The following is a 20,795-nucleotide window of genomic DNA, read 5'->3' on the forward strand; positions in this document are numbered from 1 at the left end:
AATCAAAAACTCAATATAAACTCATAAATCAGTGATAATATAACATTAGATGTAATTTAGTCAAAACGTTTTAAACTTTATATCAAGGACTGTCACTAATAGTCTCAATATTTATCTGTAACTTAATTTTTAAAATGTAATTAATGTATTGTTATAAATAATTTTTCGGTTTTAAACCTTAATAAATATTAAACAATACATCAATTAAACAAAAATAAGTACAATTAGGGGATAAATACCTACAGTGTAATCACTAAATCAATTACAGGAATATTAAATGAGAGAATAGATTTGGTTTAAGTTTGGTTTCACAAAATATTAATCAAAACATATAATATTTGGTTGCTTTGTATAATACATAGAAAGCCAACCAAAATGATAGATAAAACCCGTGAATGGCTATTATTTTGATCCAACTCAGAGTTACAATATTGAATTTTTGTAATGTTTGTAACACAGACTGTTTGTCGGTATAGTATTTAAAAAGGAGTTCCTCTTTTTCCCGCCAAATCTGATTGAGCCACTGTTCCGTACGGATCTCCGGATTCTTTCGGATGTCAAATATACGATAATTAAATAAAACGTAAGATTTTTTGTGTCCGCGTGCGATATCAAGTATTGTCTGCGGATTTTGTAGATCTTCGTAGCCTATGGTTAGATCAACTACATGAGTGACACCAACATCTGACTCCATGAGCTCGCTATAGGCGCCAAATCGGGGATATGTGACGTGCGATAGTAGCGGATAATTATGTTTTTCCGCGTATTTGTTCGATGAATTCAAACGCTTATAACGAAAACCACCTGAAAAATAGTAATTGTTTTCATTTAGAAACTCAAATACTGGTAGATATTTGGGTAATACCTTCTGGAAATAAGATAATGAGATCTTTGAATTGACTGTATTTAGTGATTGTGTGTCGGTATATGTCTCCCGTTTGATAGCTTTTTGTGTTCAGAAAATAGTCGCCATGGGTTATGGAAACGACACCAAAGTTGGTCCATTTGAATGCCACATCCATTATCCATAACAGTATCCGTTGGCTCCGGGATGTGAATGATTGCATTATTAGCGGCACGTCGGCCGTTGACTGATGGTTGGCGATCACCAGTAAACGTGACTTTTCCTCTGGTTATCGATAATCATATATAATAATAATATTAATGTTATTAATCAATAATACAGTAAAGTATGAAAAATATTTAATTAAATATTTAGCATTTTATCTAAAAATAAATCATTTACAAAAATATGTAAAAATAATTACTAAATTTGTTATATTGATTGTTATATTTGACAAAAATATAGTTATAGTATTTTTGAGATTTTGTGAAAAATACATGTTTTCTGAATTATAAATATATATTTAAATAAATATTTTGCAAGTTTTTAGTAAATATTATATTGAATATTATCACTTTTATATTAAAAATTTTTTCATGCTTTAATAAGCCAATAATTTCTATTATTGAATCAATAAATTAAATCAATTTGAAATAATATATAAAAAATGTTATTTTTATATTTCTTTTATCAATTATTTTTATAATTCAATTAATGTAATTACTATAAATTTGCTAATTTATTATACTGTAGTAATTAATTCAAAAACGTTATTAGTTAGTTCAGTTATCAAAAAATAAAATAAAATAATCATATAATTACTATAGACATTAAAATAAGTGTTACATATTTTTAAAAATGATAATTAATTTTTTACATATTTTTAATAATTAATTTTAAGACACTCATTGTTTGTCTTAAAACAATTTTAATATATTATATCATAATAAATGTCTCAAATATAATTTATAATATTAATACCTTAAAAAGTATATATAAATTTATGTTACATTATATAAATTCATTTCAATTTTAATAATATCTTTGAATTAATCTCAGGTCACTGTTATCACACAGTATGACATTTTTGTAAATATTTGAAAAATTAATAATTTTTGTATAAAATTAATGTTTTATATACTTTTAATTTATTAATTTCGAAATAAATGTATAATTTTTATTAATAATAAAAAATGTAGTTAAATGTGTTTATTTTTTGAAATATATATGTATATATACAGTCCTGTGGTTGAATAACGACTCTCGATTATTACGTCATGTAATCATGTTATGTATCGTACATTCATATATATCGAGATATAAATATATAGATATAAAATTGTATTACATGTTGTCATTTATTGTACTAATAGTATGACAATCATTTGATTCATTATAGGTCTTTACGGTTTAAGTGTGTGCATAGCATTAATATTATAGATACAAAAATTAGATGCACATATCACATGATACAAATCAACTTTTTTGCACTACTCCTAAACTACGTTATCATATATACTGTTTAAACTAAGAGCGCATTTTTCAAACAATAATTTCATTTTAAATAATAATTACAATAAGTTTTAATTATTTTAATGTATTTTCAGTATTAATATATAAAATACAATATATATAAACAAATATAATAAAACAAATATATTATAAAATAATTTAAACTGAAATTATTGTTTGAAAAATGCGCTCTTAGTTTAAACAGTATATATGATAACGTAGTTTAGGAGTAGTGCAAAAAAGTTGATTTGTATCATGTGATATGTGCATCTAATTTTTGTATCTATAATAGTGTATTTTTATTAGGTCACTCTTAGACAACGTTATCATATTTATTTCTATTTAACAATAAATATGATAACGTTGTCTAAGAGTGACCTAATAAGAATACACTATTAATGCTATGCACACACTTAAACCGTAAAGACCTATAATAAATCAAATGATTGTCATACTATTAGTACAATAAATGACAACATGTAATACAATTTTATATCTATACTATGAGGACTACAATTATTATAAATATATGTAATGTTGTATTTGTATGAATTTTTTACTAGTATTACTTTTTATTACGTCAGAGAGTCTTATTTGAAAATCTTTACTGTATATAACCGCTACACATAATTTGGTGTCTCTAATAATGACTACTACTTTATTAGTAAAATGAAAATAAACAATAAAATTATTGGATAAAACATAACATTATGTAAATAATGTGAAAACAATTTGCAATTAATGTTCAATTTTACTGTATAAGTAAAGTGCAAATACTGTAACATACAGTACTGTAATAATATTTATTCATAATAAATTAYAAAACAAAGTAACTAAAAATAATTTATTTTATTTATCTATTATTATTATTATTATTACTTATAAATTCAAAAGTCCACAAATCATACGATTTTACTAACAAAAACAAAAATCTATGTGAATTAATAATTATCTAAAATATGTATTTATAAACTTAACTTTTGATAAATAATGTATAAAGAAATGCTTACAAAATATAATTTCAAACAAAAATCTCGGGCTTTTAATGACAGATAGTAGTTGACTATCGTTTAAAAAAACAAATACATTATATATATTGACATTATTATTGAAAGTTATTAATACAGTCAACAAATCAAATGATAAAACTAAAAAAAAAACAAATCGGAAGACAATAATAGATATACAATAATAAAAGTTTTTTATTTCCATCCGATTTGAAATACTATCTGATAAAACACAATGTAAAAATAAAATATATAACAATTATGTTATCAAAAAACAACAACAAATCAATAGACTGATACATCATTTGGTTTTTACATTATATTAGAAAAAACATTTTCAGTTTATTTAACATTTTATTTCAATACATTTTCTTTCTACAAACATATGTTTACAAAAAGAAAAATAATGCAATAAAATCCTTGAGATTTATTTATCAATCAATACTATTAATATTATCTACAGTATACTATATTTGTCAAAAAATGTAACTGTATTTTTGCTAAAAAAATAGCATTTATTATAATTAATTTTTATTTTAGAAATAATATAACGCATACATAAGGGATTATTTATAGTCTAAAGTTATAGTTTAATTATATTTAGAGTTCGAGCAACTTTTCCAGGGAGGGAAGTTCCATAATAAAATCCCTCCAAATTGTCGGGAAAATATTTTATTTTCCATCCCTTAATCGTTAGAAAGGAAATATATATATATTTAATATAAATAGTATCAAAACTTAAATATTTTGCAAAAAAATATTAAATATTTAAAAATAAATTTCAATTCAATAAATTTAGTCATACTATTTATCAATATCACTTAAAATACAGTTAAATATAATATTTGTTTTTCGTATATCATAATAAAATATGTTGTTTAGGGTACAATAGGTGTGTAGCAAAAGAAAATTATTTAGGAATTTCAAGGGAACTTTAGGAACTTTTGGTATTAAAACGATGGAATAAATTTGATCGAAACCTACTATTATATTATATAATGATTTATATATACAAATATGATATATGTTATTAATCATAAAGCAAATTAATACTAATAACACTGTATATTATTATATATTCATTTTAAATAATCATTTAACGAATCAATAGTTTTGTAATATTTATATCATCAAAATTATACATAAAAAGGATAATACAGTATATTTAAGCAAATTTATAGAGAATTTAATAATTGTATTATTAATTACTTTTTACGATTAGATAGTTTAAATAATTGAATGGCTTAATTTTTCATTATTATTTAGAAACTCGTTAAACTAGTAATTGATGTTAAAACTCATCAAAATAATTACTCAAAAAAAATATATTTCAACGTAAAATCCAGTACTTAAAACAAATATTGTTGAAACAATCAGAATTAATAATTAAAAAACTTTATGAAGGACTTTCCCTCAATAACAATGTGATTTTATATATATATATATATAATATTTATATATATATATATATATATATACCGTTATTTTAATATTTACACACAGGTATATTTTAATACTATTAACAAAGTTAACACTTTTCAATTAATGAAAATGAAACAAAAAATATATTTTAAAAATCTGACATAAAATTAAAAACATTAGATATTTACAATAATTAAATATTTTTAAAAATTATTAGTTATTAAAATAGATAACCACATAAAATGGAAATTTCTAATCATTATTATTATGATAATTACCTTTAAGACGATACAAGTCATCGCCAAACTCATGTATGGCTAGACCAGCGCCATAGCTCCAGGAGCTGACAACATATAGACACCAATTGTAGAGATAGTTCTCAACAATCATATACTTGTGAATATTGAGATAATAGAGAGGAACCAGTAGTGTCCAATTTATGAACAGGTAGATGGGTATGACGTATAGGTTATGGATGATGATTGTCACCACCCGTAGGTATGACCATACGTTGAATAGCATCTTCTGGACGTCCGCCTGACTGTATGTCCACAACATAACTAATCAACCCTTTTAGGTATAGGCTTACAATTAAAAAAAACCACAAATTTATTAATATTATATAATATTAAATTATTTTTAAATGATATCAAATATCAAAATTAATAAATTATTTAAGTTTTCAAATCGATTTTTTTGCTAAATTTCTAATTTAATTTCAATTTGGTATTTATGTTCACAAATTTTTTAAAAAATATTTATATTATTATTTTATACTTCAAAATATTATTACTACTACTGTTATGAACGTAATTAAAAATTTATTTTTTGTTGTAAATTAATTATTGCAACACATAATTTAAAACAAAAATAATTCAATATTATATACACTGTTAGTTTACAGTATATGATTTAATTTATCAAATGAGATAACATAATACTTATAATAACATATTATAATTGAAAAATTAAATATTAATAAATTAATTTAAACATATTATTATTAATAATTTTAGAGATGAGTATATATATATAAGATACTGTATATTATGTTTTTTTTATATATTAATTATTTTAATAAAACAAATTATCATATAGTATTATTAATATAATAATAATAATATATTTATGTACTATACTGTATATACTAAAAAATATTGATAACAAAAAAAATTATAAAATAATAAATTGTTAATATTATTATTATTTAATTATAATTTCAAAATAAATGAATCATATAATATAATATATGATATTTACTTTATATATGTTATTATATGGATTACGCAAATATATATGTAATTATAATATTAATATTTCAATTACGATGGGTTGCCATCAATACATTTGCTTATGTATTGTATTATCATATAATTGTATCAAACGTTTAATATAACAAATTATAATACACTTTATTGTCTAAATTAATATTTTGTTTTTTCTCTCTCAATAAATATGTTTTAATTATTAAAAATTATTATTTATTTATATGTTTGTTATTATTATTATTAATTACATCAAACACACCATCAAAACACATACCAATAATAGGAGTCAATAATTAATATTATTATAAGATATTAATTAATTTTAATCATATTGTCATTCAAAACAGTTTTGGACACAAATTTTGTTATTAATAAATGAAATACAAAAAAATCATTTGACAATTAATTATTATTACTACTAATAATGATAATAATGTTTTTTATCTGACAACAAAAAACAACAACAAAAAACTGACAAAACATATGATACACAATGTATTTAAAAATGAAATAATAATATAATAATCATAATAACAATACTATAGTAATAGTAATAATAATAATAATAATAATAATAATAATAATAATAATACCATAAACTGTATGTACAGTAAAATCAATGGATATTTTTTGCCGGATTTTTCTATACAGTATTATATCATATATAGAGTACTATTAATACTATTAATTTGTTGTTAAATATTTGATAACACTTTGTATGACACATACAGTACAGTACGGGTAGAGACAAAAATCATACTATTTTTGAACACAAATTACGCTCAAAATGTTGTTTATTAATATATGTTTGAATGTTATCAATAATTAATTATATCTATAGAAAAAAAGTTACATGCTAACTATTTAGTTATTTTTAAATAAAATTAAATTATCAAGTTAAATTTTATTTTCAAAATGATATTCAATTTAGGATTGATAACCATATAAAAAACTAATATATATATATTAATCTAAATCTAAATCACAACAATAAATATTCACATTTTTCCTTATGGTTTTTGTAATATTAAGTAAAAAAAATAAAAGTTTTTTAAATACTGTATATTACAGTTAGTGTAACAATAGCTATACATATTTTTTTTGTATATTAATAAAGATAATAAAAGTTATATACACTTTCATGCATATCCACTTATAAGGCACATGTAGGCTACGTGAATGCCGGTGACCTAATATTGTTAGGTTTGAGGTCAGCCCAAAGCAAATTAAGATTTTTTTTACTTTCAATTTCAATGGTTTTTAAAAATACAGACACAAACACATACATACATATATACATACATTTCTACATACATATTAGATATACATTTACAAATAAACACAAGTTTAATTATTGCCTCAAAAAAAATGCTAAAATACAAAATTATTATTCATTATCTGTGATATTTAATAATGTCTATGAACTTAATTATAATCATTAACAATAAATATTGTATTTATTAATTAGAAGTTCAATGCAAATGTTAATGACAATTTTTTTATAATTTAAAAATGTAATGTAATGTTGATATTTGTTAATATTTACAATTAGTTTTTTAACCTTTAATAAACTAACTTATTATTAAATGAAAAGTTTAACAAATTAATAATCAGTAAAAAACGATTGTGTGTTTTAACAACAAAATTATTTTTTTTTTTGATTCTAGATTAATAAATTTCTTTCAAAATTTTAATATTTTATACAAAATAGAAATATATACTATAATTCTATTAAATATAAATATATTTAATTATTTAATTACAAGTAAACATAATATCTTATACAAATAGTTTATTGTATATACTGTATATACAATGTAGAAATAAATCTTTAACGATTATTTTTTTCATACTAAGTAATAAAAAATTATATTTTGTTTTTAAATATAAAATAAACTATTAATAAAAATTAAAAATTTTATATTATATTAATAATTTTACTTACTTTCAAATTGAATTTTTTTTCGGTAGATATTAAATATAAAACAATATTTAGTAAATTACTAAATATTCAAAATAAAATGTTTTCAATCTTACTGTATAACAAAACTATGAAATATTTTCTCATTGAAATTTTAGATTAATAATGACTATTATTGTCTGATAAATGTCTATAAGTAAACATATGGTTTGGGGTGTCATTGAAATTTAATGATTAAAAACTTTATAATTGTATAGTTTTATTTTTATATAGATTTGATTGATCATTAAAATAAGTATATTATTTGCTGGTTTAATAATTTAAGCAATTTAATAAAAATTAATTAAAAAAATATAATAGAAAAATCAACAATTTACATATTGTAAATTCATATAATACATTATAATTTAATTAAAAACAATTTATTGAGAGATTGATATCAAGCAATACGAGAGGAATAATGTATGCAAATTGTTTATATGATTTGTATTTTTTTAATATTGAATTTTTTTAAACTAAACAATTATATGATAAACAAAATTAAATAAAATATGGGCAGTTCTGTAATAGTTATTATTTTAATTTTGTTTATCATATTTAAAAATTTCAATATTAAAAAATACAAATTCAATTTATATAAACAATTTGCACGCATTATTCCTCTCGTATTACTTTATATCAATGACTCAATAAAATGTTTTTTTTAAATAAAATTATAATGTATTAAATTTATATAAACTAACAATACTTACAATACTTGTTAGTGTTTTCAACTAAACTAAGTTTTTTACTTAAATTATAATGTGTGTACAAAATAACTACAAATTACTCCAATAATAAATACATAGTCTATATAATAATAAAATATTATATTATTTATAATTTATAAATTTTTTATTTTATTTATATTAAATTTAGTTGAAATATTAGTAATTTCTTTATTTTTAAATTTTTTAGCATTTAAATTAATTAATAATAATAAAATTATTATTATAAAAATGTTAATAGAAATCTTATATCCAAATAATATTATCACTGATATAAAAAAAATATTTTTAAAAATATAACAATCGTAAAATAAAGTATTTATCCATTTAATAATAAACTCTAATATAATTAATAAACAATATATTTTTAAAAAATACTTAGCAAATGAAAAATTATAAAAATTATAAAACAAAAGGTCAATGAATATGAATAGTATATAACAAAACAAAACAAAATATTAATGAATTATTTATAAAACAATTTCATTATACTGTGTGTATATATAATGTAAAATAATTCAATTTATTAAACAAATTAGTAATTTCTTGGATTTTTTTTATAAAGAAATAATTGGAAATCTTTTTCACCGATAATATTGTGAACATTTTTTTTCTTATTTTTCATTAATATTTATAAATCGACTTTATTTAGGGTTAGAAAGTGTGTGCACTCATCATAACGAAGAGAAAATACAAAAAACATCGCAAAGAAAGAGAAAAATCCTGCGCTAAGGAAAACCATACGACGGATGACAAGACCTCTCTGTGTCGGACTATTCTTCTCCAACGTATAGCTATCGATATACTTGTCTTCTTTCATGAGTGACATCTTGTCGTGGGTTTCTTTGCATCGTTTGTTTGTACTGTTCAGCCAAACCATTAGCCAGAGAACAATAGACATGAAGTGTAAAATTCGGATAATTATGAACACAGATTCAGTGAGTCCGCGAAATTGTGGTGAAAGCGAACTATCCATCCATGAGCTGACAATGTATGTGTCGAACAGGAAAAATAGTATACAACGACCCGTTTCGACAATTGGAGCCATTGGTCTTATCAATAAAAAAATTATTGGTTAGCTTTGGTATCTATTATTTTTGGTTTAATAAATTAATCTAACCTTCCATCAAATATTGTACCAAAAGCGGTCAATGTTAGTATAATATAGATAAAGAGTATCATTAAATTGATATGCGAGTACCGGATCAACGGGTGATCAGTGACTACATAGAAACCTAATGCCACCAAAAAGCCGTGAACCATACAATATAATAATTTCCACGTAGCTATGGGAGGGTCATAGCGCTCCAGTGGGGCAAAGGGGTCCACATCAGGTATGTCTGATAGTAAACCACACCGTGGTTTGCCTTAATGTATGAAAAATATTATTATTATTATTATTATTACATTATTGTGTTGTATTTTAGTAATTGTAATTAGATTAGTACTGACCCGGTGCCCATCCCGGACCATAAAATAATGCCTTCATTTTATTGCCGAAGCCTTGCATTTGCTTGAATTTGGTCCAAACACTGTCATAATAATAGTAAAACTGAAGAGTTGTTGAATCAAATGTCTTATATGGTTCAGCAGTGGTGCCAAAAGCTATTTTTTCTTCCTCGGCCTGATAGGTGCCAAATACACGGTCCCATATCATGATGAGTGCCCCATAGTTTTTATCAATACAGTACGGGTTCTTTCCGTGATGAACCCGGTGCTGACGAGGAGTATTAATGATGTACTCAAGTGGTCCCAAATGGCTGACTATCTCTGTGTGAAGCCATACCTGATAGATGAGTGAAAACTGCATGTGTACCAGTAGTATGGGTGGCGGTATAATTAGGGCTAACGGTATTGGAAAAAACTATATAAATGGAAAACAAACGATTAATTTTAATTATTAATTAAGTTTTTTTATATTACTTCATAAATAACGAGATCTATTAGGGTGTCCCTCAATGTGGTGGACACATCTATGTCTACGGCGTTGTGATGAAACTGATGACTGGCCCAGAATATGTTGATCTCGTGTAGTGATCGATGAACCCAATAATAGACAAACTCAATGAGCAATAGTGACAAAAACCACGTCGATATACAGGTCGGCGGCAGATCAACGATACGATAGTTGTCGTATAAAAAGTAAAATATACTCAAAACAGTGCCCAATAGTAAAACTCTATATTTTATGATTAAAAATAATTTTTAAATAAAATAATAGCAATTATATAAATTAGGATTTTTTTTGTCAACAAACCTCGCGACGACAAACAAGAGTCCGGCGCCTAAATTGATGAGTATATCCGTCACTCTTGACGCACGTTTGCGTTGAAAAAACCGTATGATTTGCTCGATAACCATAAATAGAGTAAATATTGGAAAAATCTTTTTGTTTTTTTAGTGTTGTTGTTGTCGGATGTAAACCGAAAAAGTGAGATTAAAATTAATTATTATTAATTACAATAAAATAATTATTATTAAAATCAGTCTTAATTTATTTCAACTAAAAAAAAAGTTTAAATTTGTATAAAGAATAATATCTTACATACAGATTAAAAATAAAAAAGTTATGTTTTAAGATTAATTTTTTATAAATGTTTTTTTAAATATGCTTAATTATAAAGACTTTTTATATTTAAATATTATTGTGTTTTAAATATTTAAAATTATTATTAAACAAATTAATTAAATAGAATAAAATTAATAAAGTTATTTAAAACATTTATTGTTAAAATCTAAGATTTAATGAAATCTACAATAATTATTGATAATTATAAACAAATATCGATATATATATTATTAAACAAACAAACATAAGAGCATTAAGAAAAATAACTAATAAATTTTGTTATAATTAGATTTATAACCTAAACAACCTAGATAAAATATTGGATGATAACTAACAAGCACAAATTTACCAACAATTTTACCCAGACGATAAGAGACAAACTTAGCAAGATGATTTTATTACAGGAGGGCATATTAATATGTGTGCAGATTTTTTAAGCAAAAATTTTCATATATTTTTTTAGATGAATTAAATTAAAATTACTAAATATTTTTACCTGAACTTCATAATTGGGCACTTCGTGTGGTGTATTAAATAATGATTTGTTTGGTGATATTAGATAAAACATCCAGCCCAATTGTTCAATACCACCATCTAATAATCTCTGGCCACACGTGTGCAAGTGCTCTACTGATGTTTTGGCCAGTGGTGAACTGTTGGCCAGTGTGGCTAACGTTTCCGATATGTTTATCATGATTTGTTAACGTTGACGAACTTTTATTAATTAATTAATTAATATAATACAAAATTTAATTATTACAAATATAAGTTTAATTACTTGAATATGTAATCTTGAAATCTTACCAAATATATAATTAATTTACAACATTTATACAAAACATTTATTTTGTGCACTATTTTTAAAAAGTCTATTTAAAGTTTAAAGGTCTTAAAGTAAATTTTTGTTTAATAGATGATTCACTTATCAATAAAAAAATAATAATATCACTTATTAGTATTGTTGTGACAATTAAACTAAATAAAACACTGTTTATAATGGAAATGGCGTTTTTCTATCTTCACTTTTTTGGGATGACCTAACTATGCGACACAAATATATGTTGAAAACTACTTAATGAAATGGCAAACTCCGAAAATGTAATCACTGACTGATCGGACAACTCAATGGCCAATCTTATGGGAGCTTATGGAGGTGTACTGTTTTGATGTGTGTATAATGCGAATAGTCATATCAATACTTGTTTTTTTCTTACTAAACTAATTTATTTTACATAATTTCCTGTAAAAAGTAAGTTTTATTTTGTTATATAATTCTTATATTTTGGAGAGAGAGAGAGAGAGAGAGAGAGAAAGTTTGAAACCTAGTTATCAAAATATATAACTGTATATAAACAGCCCAAAGTTGGTCTGATAAGCTACTGGTGCTCTCTCTCTCTCTCTCTCTCTCTCTCTCTCTCTGACTAACTCTCCCATTGGCTTATGAGGTCAAAGTCGGTCATTACATCTTTTTTGTTGAACATAGCTTTGGGTGTTATTCTGTTTTAATTTTATATTAACTTTAACTTAATATTCAATAATATAATTAATTCAATTTAATTTACTTTCTCTCTCTCTCTCTCTCTCTCTACATGTTTGTGAGGAGCACAGGGATGCCATTGTTGGTAAAATTAAGGCAAAAGGGGTATTAAAAATGATGGCACACATATGATAAATCACATTCACAATCAATCTGATTTTTTTTTAGTTTAAATTGTTTGTCAAACTATAACACATTAGTTTTTATTATATTAAATTTTTAATAATATTAATCTTAATAATACAAAAAAATATATTATATTTTGTTTTGTGAAAATCTAGATAAAGTTTATTGACTATAACTGTTGTTTTGTTGAAATAAGGCTACAGAGGGTGTGAACCCATCAGTGAATCACATGAATTGTAGTTTTCAATAATATAACATAACATATATTTTTAAATATTACTTTATTATAATATTTGTTATATAAAATTATATAATATAAATTTTCATAATGTTAGTTAGTTTTAATTTAGTTAGTATTTATATTTTTATAAATTTTAAATTATATAAATAAAAAAACATTAACTATATAATATAATAAAAGTTAAATTACATATATTATAACTTTACTAATTAATTAATTTAGTATCGATAAATAAAATTTATTTTTAAAAATGCAGTAATAATTATCAAATATTGAGTTAAATAAAATTTAAAAATTTTACTTTAGAAACTTTTTTGTAAACAAATTTTCTTTAATATGATAAATATTTATTAAGAAAAGTAAATTATTTTCAAATAAACAAGTTTTTAGATAGAAAAAAATGAGTTCAAAAAATTAATTATAATATAAAGAAACAAATATCTATCAAATTTGATTCATTATATGTTTTTTTTTTGTTTTTTACTAATAAAATTAAAAATATATAGAAAGTTGTTTAAAATTAAAACCTTTTTTTATTTTTCTATATTTTTTTGGTAAATTTTAGAATTATATTGTATCCGATTTAATTAAATTTTTATAATACTTTAACTCTATTAATATTGTATATTTTATTAGATACTAGCTAGCTAATAATAATTGTTATAATATCAATAATTTAATAATTAAAAATAATTAAAAAACCTTTTTGGGTTATAGGAAAATCTAATAAGGTAAAATATAAAACAGTTTAACATATTTTTTTAAATTAAAAATAAAACTCATAAATTAAGATAGTGTAATTAATTATTTAAAATATTATTATTAGTTTAATAAATCATTAATTAGTAAAATCTAAATTTTTAAATTATCCCTTTCATTACTTAATAATGTTTAAGTTATATAATATAATAAATAAATAAAATATAAAGTACTGTACTGTTAAATCAAGTTATAACTAGTTATGTGATTTAAAATAATAGTTTTATACTATCATATAGTATAGTACTGTATAGTCAAATATGTGGAACACTTAAAATATATAGATATATTTATAAAGGGAAAAATCATATTTAAAAAATTATAAATAAATGTAAATTAGTTTTAAATATCTATTGACGAATCAAATAAATATTTTAAAATGTTAACTTTAAATTTTTTTTAATTTAATTTATTAATACAAATATTGTAGTTTAGTAGTCATAAAACTGTGTCCCACATTAAAATCAACTTAATATTCAAATTTTGACTTGTATAATATAATAATTATCTATTAGCAATTTTTTTGCGCTAAAGATCAAGGTTAATTTTTAATAGTTTTATTTAAAAATGTAGCTCCCAAAAAATTAACTTAAAATATAATATAATTATATTTTAATATTTAAAAAACACTAATAATTTTTAATTAAGCTACAATACAATAATCAAATTAAACTAACATTTAACTTAGACTAAAATACTTAAAATTGTTAAAAAGAAATTAAATTTTATACTTAAATATAGGTTTAAACAAAAAGTAAGATGTTAAGGTTACATAACCAATAACTGTTATAAATAAATTTAATTAATTAATTAATAGTTATTAAAATATCTTTAATAAATTAAAAATTCGACAATAAATATGTGTATATAAGATCCTTCCATCAATGAAATGTTTGCAAAAATGATAACATTGCCGAATATGTAAAATCTAATAAAAATAATTAAAAAATAATAATTGTTTTGAAAAAATTAGTATTAATAAGTATAGAGTATTTGTAAGAATGTCAAATAAACCAATTCTCTTATAATTAACAAAAAAGACAATTCAAATTATTGTTAAATTATATTTGTATATAAATATCAATTTTGAATTTGAATCTGGTAATGCCATATTATGTAAATGTAATAACTATTTTACATTCACATTTTGAAACTTCACAGAATCTCAAGTTAAGTCCTAACTGACAGTTACTCAACTAACACATAAAAATTAAATTTAATGTTAGAAATTATCTAAAAATATCTTTATATAATAGAGAATTCATCAATAATTATAGTCAAATATATTTAAGATAATAAAAAAAATTAATTAATTAATTTATACATTAGTCAGATTGCTAACTAAAAAAACGTAAAAATCAATTAAAACATTTGTCGACATCACTTGTTGGTCATATCCGTTAAACATTACGAAAATACAAAATGAAATTTAATACATATGAAGAACCTTATGGTATTGTGTTTTGCGAATCAAACCTACCGTTTCTTTTTCATAGTCATAGTTAGTCGTCAACTTCTGGGACAAAGTAGCCATAAAATATTATTATAAAATTTTTTAAATAAAATATACAAAATGTTGCCTAAAATTGGTTTAAAATTGATTTTAGTACTTTTGTTAAATGTATTTTCCACTGATGTTATTGGTTTTGGTCACAGTGGTCAACAACAACAACAACAAGCAGAACATGGAGGTTTTGGTGGTCAACAACAGCAGCAACAAGAGAATGGAGGTTTGGGTGGGTTCGGTGGGGCCCTACAGCAGCAACAACAGCAGCAACACGCTGGACATGGAGGCTTAGATGGTTTCGCCGGCGCTTTACAACAACAGCAACAACAACAGGCAGGAAGTGGTGGTTTTGGAGGAATTGGCGCTCAACAGCAACAACAGCAACAACAAGCATCTCTGGCCCACAGATACGGTATTTATGGTTTTTAATATTTGTGATACTTTATCTTAATCTTCTTTATATTATATATGAATTTTATATATGCTTTTGTAATTATAACTTAGGTCTCGGAATTTATGGTCACGGATACGGTGCTGGACTGGCTGCACAACAACAACAACAGCAACAGGCAGGAATTGGTGGTATTGGGGGATTTGGTGCACAGCAGCAGCAGCAGCAACAACAACAAGCTGCCCATGGTGGTCATTTTGGGGGTATTGGATATCCATATGGTATTTATGGTCTGGGACACTATGGCTTGTATAATGCTGGATTGTATGGTACAGGATTAGCTGCCCAACAACAACAGCAGCAACAACAACAAACAGGAATTGGTGGATATGGAGGACTTGGGGCACAACAACAACAACAGCAACAACAAGCAGCTCTCGCACATCCATACGGTATATAGTTTTCCAGATGTTATATCTTATGCTAATTTCTATGCTCTCTATATTTAATATAAACTATACTCTATTGTGTTTATGGATCATGTATTGGTATCGTAGGTCTCGGTGGATACGGATATGGATATGGCGCAGGACAGCAACAACAACAACAACAAGCTGCTCATGGTGGTCATTTTGGTGGTATTGGTTATCCATATGGTATTTATGGGATCGGATTGCACGGTGCTGGACTGGCAGCTCAACAACAACAACAGCAACAACAACAGGCAGGAATTGGTGGATATGGTGCACAGCAACAGCAGCAACAACAACAACAAGCTGCCCATGGTGGTCATTTTGGAGGTATTGGATATCCATATGGTATTTATGGTATTGGTTTGCATGGTGTTGGACTGGCTGCTCAACAACAACAACAGCAACAACAGGCAGGAATTGGTGGTATTGGAGGATATGGTGCACAACAGCAGCAACAACAACAAGTAGCCGCTGGTTTAGGTGGTCTTGGACACTATGGATTATATGCTGCTGGACTAGCCGCCCAACAACAGCAGCAACAACAAGCAGGATTGGGAGGTCAACAACAACAGCAACAACAACAAGCTTCAGTAGCCGGAGGTTTAAGTCATGGACCATATGGCTTATATGGTGCTGTACCTATAGGTTTATATGGTGCTGGGCTGTCTGCTCAACAACAACAGCAACAACAACAACAAGCAGGATTAGGAGGTCAGCAGCAGCAGCAACAACAACAACAACAAGCTGCACTAGCTGGAGGCTTAAGCCATGTACCATATGGCTTATATGGTGCTGTACCTATAGGTTTATATGGTGCTGGACTGTCTGCCCAACAGCAGCAGCAACAGCAACAACAAGCAGGATTAGGTCAGCAGCAGCAGCAACAACAACAACAAGCCGCACTAGCCGCAGGTTTGGGCCATGGCTTATATGGTGCTATACCTATAGGTTTAGGTTTATATGGTGCTGGACTTACAGCCCAACAACAACAACAGCAGCAACAACAACAAGCAGGATTAGGAGGTCAGCAGCAGCAACAACAACAACAACAACAAGCTGCACTAGCTGGAGGTTTAAGCCATGGACCATATGGCTTATATAGTGCTGTGCCTATAGGTATATATGGAGCTGGATTGTCTGCCCAACAACAGCAGCAACAGCAACAACAAGCAGGATTAGGTCAGCAGCAGCAGCAGCAACAACAACAAGCCGCACTAGCCGCAGGTTTGGGCCATGGACCATATAGCTTATATAATACTGCACCTATAGGTTTATATGGCGGTGGACTTACAGCCCAACAACAACAGCAGCAGCAACAACAAGCAGGGTTAGGAGGTCAACAGCAGCAACAACAACAACAAGCTGCACTAGCTGGAGGTTTAAGCCATGTACCATATGGCTTATATGGTGCTGTACCTATAGGTTTATATGGCGGCGGACTTGCAGCCCAACAACAACAACAACAGCAACAACAAGCAGCTGCGGGTCTCGCGGGTGGTTATGGATTAGGCGCTGGTCTCCAACAGCAGCAGCAACAACAACAAGCCGGCTATAGTGGTGGTCTATTGCATAACTTATATTCAGTTCCACATACACTGCTGGGTGGTTATGGTAGTGGACTGGCAGCTCAACAGCAGCAACAGCAACAACAAGCAGGATTAGGAGGTAACCAACAACAGCAGCAACAACAACAACAAGCAGGCTTTAGTGGTCTGACGGCTGTTCCACATGTACTTATATAAGCCTACTATTTAATTAAATTCATTATTTTATTTTATAAGTTATTATTTCACATTATAATTTAAAATAAAACAATCAATATTTTGTGACATTTCAAACTTACAAAAATAATAATTATCTATTTAAATTATCTTAATTATTTGGTTGACCATTGGGCCCAACATTCACTTAACAAATAAAAAAACAAATTTAAAGTATTCAAAAATGTAATGTTCAAAAATTTATAATACAGTATTTATATTTAGTATTTGTAGTGATAATTGTAAAATCATATATATACAGTATATTGCAAATTGCAATTAACAATAGAGTAAATATAATATATTACTAACAATCTAATTTTTAATTAAAGTAAAAGTTTGTTTTATAATAATAATAAAATAATTATTTTTACAAATAAACATTAAAAACACTTTTGTCTATCAATTGTCAAAACTTTAATAAATAAACAGAATATTCCTATTTTTGAAAACATATTACTGTATAATACTGTAAACGTAATTCATTTGTATAGTAAATGATATCAATTGCCACACGTTTTTAAAATACAACACAAATGTGTTTACAATTATTTTTTGTGTTTTAATATATTTTCTATCAATCATTTGAATACATATTTAATGTTTAGTAAAGTTATAAAAAACAATTAGTGAAAAAATATATATTTTTTTAAAATTACAATATGAACATCACGTGCGGCCACTTATTGCGTGTGGCCAGAGGTCAGACACTGGCCGGCGCCATATCGGTGCGTTACGCGCGCGGCATCAAGCCGTGGAACATCGGTCCCGAAGGCGCGTGGAAAAAGGCACGTAGTAGGAAAGTGATCAAGATTGAATTACCCGATTTCAACGAAATGAGACTCGAAGACAAACTGTCACCCGAAGAGATCCGGTCGCGACTCAAGGAGAAAGGTGTGGCACCGCCTCGGATGTACAATGAACGCGAACTGACAATCACCAGTACAAACGGTATACTTGACCCGTATGTGCCGCCTGAAGGCGACGGCAAGGCATCAATAATATCGGCAACAGTTGAGTGGTTTTTATTGGCCGATAAATTGCGGCCATCAATAAGTTGGTCAATCATCTAATTGCTGTTTATATGTTTTTCTCTATCCTTCTACAAAAAGGGTGCCAAACAGCGTATGGATCAGTTGACCAAAAAGGGCAAATCTATGTTAGCCATACGTAAGGTCCGAACCTATGAGGACGAACTCGACTTACCGACCTTTGCCGAGAATGCTCTCGATCTCTACGTGAAGGCCCACCGGGCGTTAGCCGATAAAGAGTGGGATCAATTGCACGACTTTGTGACAGAACACGCGTTCCCGCAGATGACACACAAGGCAGACCTGAAAACAATTCGGTGGCAATTCATTAACAGTATTGAGAAGCCAACTGTGGCTCACGTCAGGACACTGGACGTGTTGTCCAAGAATAATCTGTTTGCACAAATCACTGTACGATTACATACCCGACAGATACTGGCCATCTATGACCGCTTCGGTATTCTGATGCACGGAAGCGAAGCGGTAGTCAAAGACGTATTGGAGTACGTGGTGTTTGAGAAACATTTGGCTAATTTGTACGGTAAATGGCGATTGCATGCAAAGATTGTGCCGAATTGGATGCCACCGAAAGAGCCAATCATTAGAACTTTTGTGTCACCGCCAGCACTGCCACCTAAAACGGAAAGAGAGATCCTATACGAAAAGGACGGTATAATTTCTGACCAGAAATCCAAAGATAAAGACGATTCGAAACAAATCGGTAGCGGCAGTGACGGCAAACATACCGGTCCTCAACCGGCAATCGCTTAACATATAGTCAAACAATAATTTTTCTTTTGTTTAAAATCATAAAATTTATTATTTTAAAATATAGTCAACTCATTGATCAATGCCTTATAATTAAATAAAAATCAATTGTATATATAGTTAGATAATTTAATTTTTAAATAAAGTTATTGTCGATAAATATCTTAATTTACAAGTATTTTTAAATAAGTAATTTATAGTTACTGTAATAATCAAAATATACTAATGAATAATCTAAACAATATTTTGTCGGTAAATATTTTTTATTTTATTCGGTGACAAAATACCGGTATATATCTGTGATAAATAGCATTAGGTTATTAGTATTGGAGGGAAAATATAATCAACTAAATGGACAACATTGAGGTCCCAGGTTCTAATCTTATTTAGACGACATTTTTTTTTGTGTTTGTGTAACATTTTTTTCAATTTTAACACCGACTATCAACAATTACCCGGATTTAACTTATCAATAGATTAGAAAGATTTTCTATGTTTATTATTTTAGAGATTTTTTAAAAAAAAATGTACCATGAACATTTAATTCTATTTAATTAAATCAATATATTCAAAAAATAATTTACATAACTATTAATATATGATATATAATTTCATAAAAATCATTTAAAAATTGATATATTTTCATTAGAAATTTATCAAATTATATAAAAAAAAACAATAATTGTTACAATAATAATAATAATTGTTATTATAGGTATCATTCATAGTGTAATAATGAATATAATAAAAATCATTATAACGATTGCCATAAAACTTATTTATTGTATGATATTTTTTGTTGATTATTATTAACCGATTATACACACACACACACATAACAGTGCTTTTTATGAAAAATATACTATAATATTGTAGGAGAGAGTCGGTCGGT

The 20,795-nt window shown here is 25.9% G+C and overlaps 4 protein-coding genes across 8 annotated transcripts; 2 read left to right on the plus strand and 2 right to left on the minus strand.

Moving 5' to 3' along the window:
• Positions 1-198: 198 nt before the first annotated feature.
• LOC128962214 (acyl-CoA:lysophosphatidylglycerol acyltransferase 1-like) lies at positions 199-8,050 on the minus strand. 4 transcript variants are annotated; one of them, XM_054308569.1, is made up of 4 exons: positions 7,999-8,050; positions 5,064-5,369; positions 866-1,129; positions 199-804 (listed from the first exon to the last, which is right to left on the minus strand). In XM_054308569.1, the coding sequence occupies exons 2-4, from the start codon at positions 5,341-5,343 to the stop codon at positions 323-325; spliced, it is 1,026 nt and encodes a 341-aa protein (XP_054164544.1). In that variant the 5' UTR covers positions 5,344-5,369; positions 7,999-8,050; the 3' UTR covers positions 199-322. The 4 variants fall into 4 exon arrangements, with proteins under 4 accessions (XP_054164544.1, XP_054164545.1, XP_054164547.1 ...); XM_054308570.1 differs by lacking the exon at positions 7,999-8,050 and adding an exon at positions 6,647-6,697; XM_054308572.1 differs by lacking the exon at positions 7,999-8,050 and adding an exon at positions 6,112-6,144.
• Positions 8,051-9,372: 1,322 nt separating this feature from the next.
• On the minus strand, positions 9,373-12,004 carry LOC128962352 (alkylglycerol monooxygenase-like). The gene is made up of 6 exons (XM_054308726.1): positions 11,807-12,004; positions 10,999-11,126; positions 10,665-10,920; positions 10,194-10,605; positions 9,862-10,108; positions 9,373-9,793 (listed from the first exon to the last, which is right to left on the minus strand). Exons 1-6 carry the CDS (start codon positions 12,002-12,004, stop codon positions 9,373-9,375), a joined length of 1,662 nt encoding a protein of 553 aa, XP_054164701.1.
• Positions 12,005-15,454: 3,450 nt separating this feature from the next.
• Positions 15,455-18,203, plus strand: LOC128962049 (spidroin-1-like). 2 transcript variants are annotated; one of them, XM_054308372.1, is made up of 4 exons: positions 15,455-15,892; positions 15,985-16,152; positions 16,207-16,323; positions 16,429-18,203. In XM_054308372.1, exons 1-4 carry the CDS (start codon positions 15,547-15,549, stop codon positions 18,084-18,086), a joined length of 2,289 nt encoding a protein of 762 aa, XP_054164347.1. In that variant the 5' UTR covers positions 15,455-15,546; the 3' UTR covers positions 18,087-18,203. The 2 variants fall into 2 exon arrangements, with proteins under 2 accessions (XP_054164347.1, XP_054164346.1); XM_054308371.1 differs by having other exon boundaries at positions 15,456-15,892; positions 15,985-16,323.
• A 463-nt stretch (positions 18,204-18,666) lies between these two features.
• Positions 18,667-19,918, plus strand: LOC128962617 (probable 39S ribosomal protein L45, mitochondrial). Its single transcript, XM_054309004.1, has 2 exons — positions 18,667-19,117; positions 19,217-19,918. The coding sequence occupies exons 1-2, from the start codon at positions 18,767-18,769 to the stop codon at positions 19,904-19,906; spliced, it is 1,041 nt and encodes a 346-aa protein (XP_054164979.1). The 5' UTR covers positions 18,667-18,766; the 3' UTR covers positions 19,907-19,918.
• The last annotated feature ends 877 nt before the right edge of the window (positions 19,919-20,795 follow it).

The sequence above is a fragment of the Oppia nitens genome, unplaced genomic scaffold, assembly GCF_028296485.1.
Source record: "Oppia nitens isolate AA-2021 unplaced genomic scaffold, nextdenovo-longstitch-racon4-pilon3 scaffold6_pilon_pilon_pilon, whole genome shotgun sequence".
In the NCBI taxonomy this organism is placed as follows: Eukaryota; Metazoa; Arthropoda; class Arachnida; order Sarcoptiformes; family Oppiidae; genus Oppia; species Oppia nitens.

Coding starts and splice junctions, on each gene's coding strand:
- LOC128962049 (XM_054308371.1), top strand. CDS start 15,547: ATGTTGCCTAAAATTGGTTTAAAATTGATTTTAGTACTTTTGTTAAAT. Junction 15,893..15,984: donor ATCTCTGGCCCACAGATACG/GTATTTATGGTT, acceptor ATTATAACTTAG/GTCTCGGAATTTATGGTCAC. Junction 16,324..16,428: donor AGCTCTCGCACATCCATACG/GTATATAGTTTT, acceptor TTGGTATCGTAG/GTCTCGGTGGATACGGATAT.
- LOC128962214 (XM_054308569.1), bottom strand. CDS start 5,343: ATGTTGTGGACATACAGTCAGGCGGACGTCCAGAAGATGCTATTCAAC. Junction 1,130..5,063: donor TGACTTGTATCGTCTTAAAG/GTAATTATCATA, acceptor ATCGATAACCAG/AGGAAAAGTCACGTTTACTG. Junction 805..865: donor CATTATCTTATTTCCAGAAG/GTATTACCCAAA, acceptor ACTATTTTTCAG/GTGGTTTTCGTTATAAGCGT.
- LOC128962617 (XM_054309004.1), top strand. CDS start 18,767: ATGAACATCACGTGCGGCCACTTATTGCGTGTGGCCAGAGGTCAGACA. Junction 19,118..19,216: donor CATCAATAATATCGGCAACA/GTTGAGTGGTTT, acceptor TTCTACAAAAAG/GGTGCCAAACAGCGTATGGA.
- LOC128962352 (XM_054308726.1), bottom strand. CDS start 12,004: ATGATAAACATATCGGAAACGTTAGCCACACTGGCCAACAGTTCACCA. Junction 11,127..11,806: donor TGCCCAATTATGAAGTTCAG/GTAAAAATATTT, acceptor AAAAACAAAAAG/ATTTTTCCAATATTTACTCT. Junction 10,921..10,998: donor CTCTTGTTTGTCGTCGCGAG/GTTTGTTGACAA, acceptor CATAAAATATAG/AGTTTTACTATTGGGCACTG.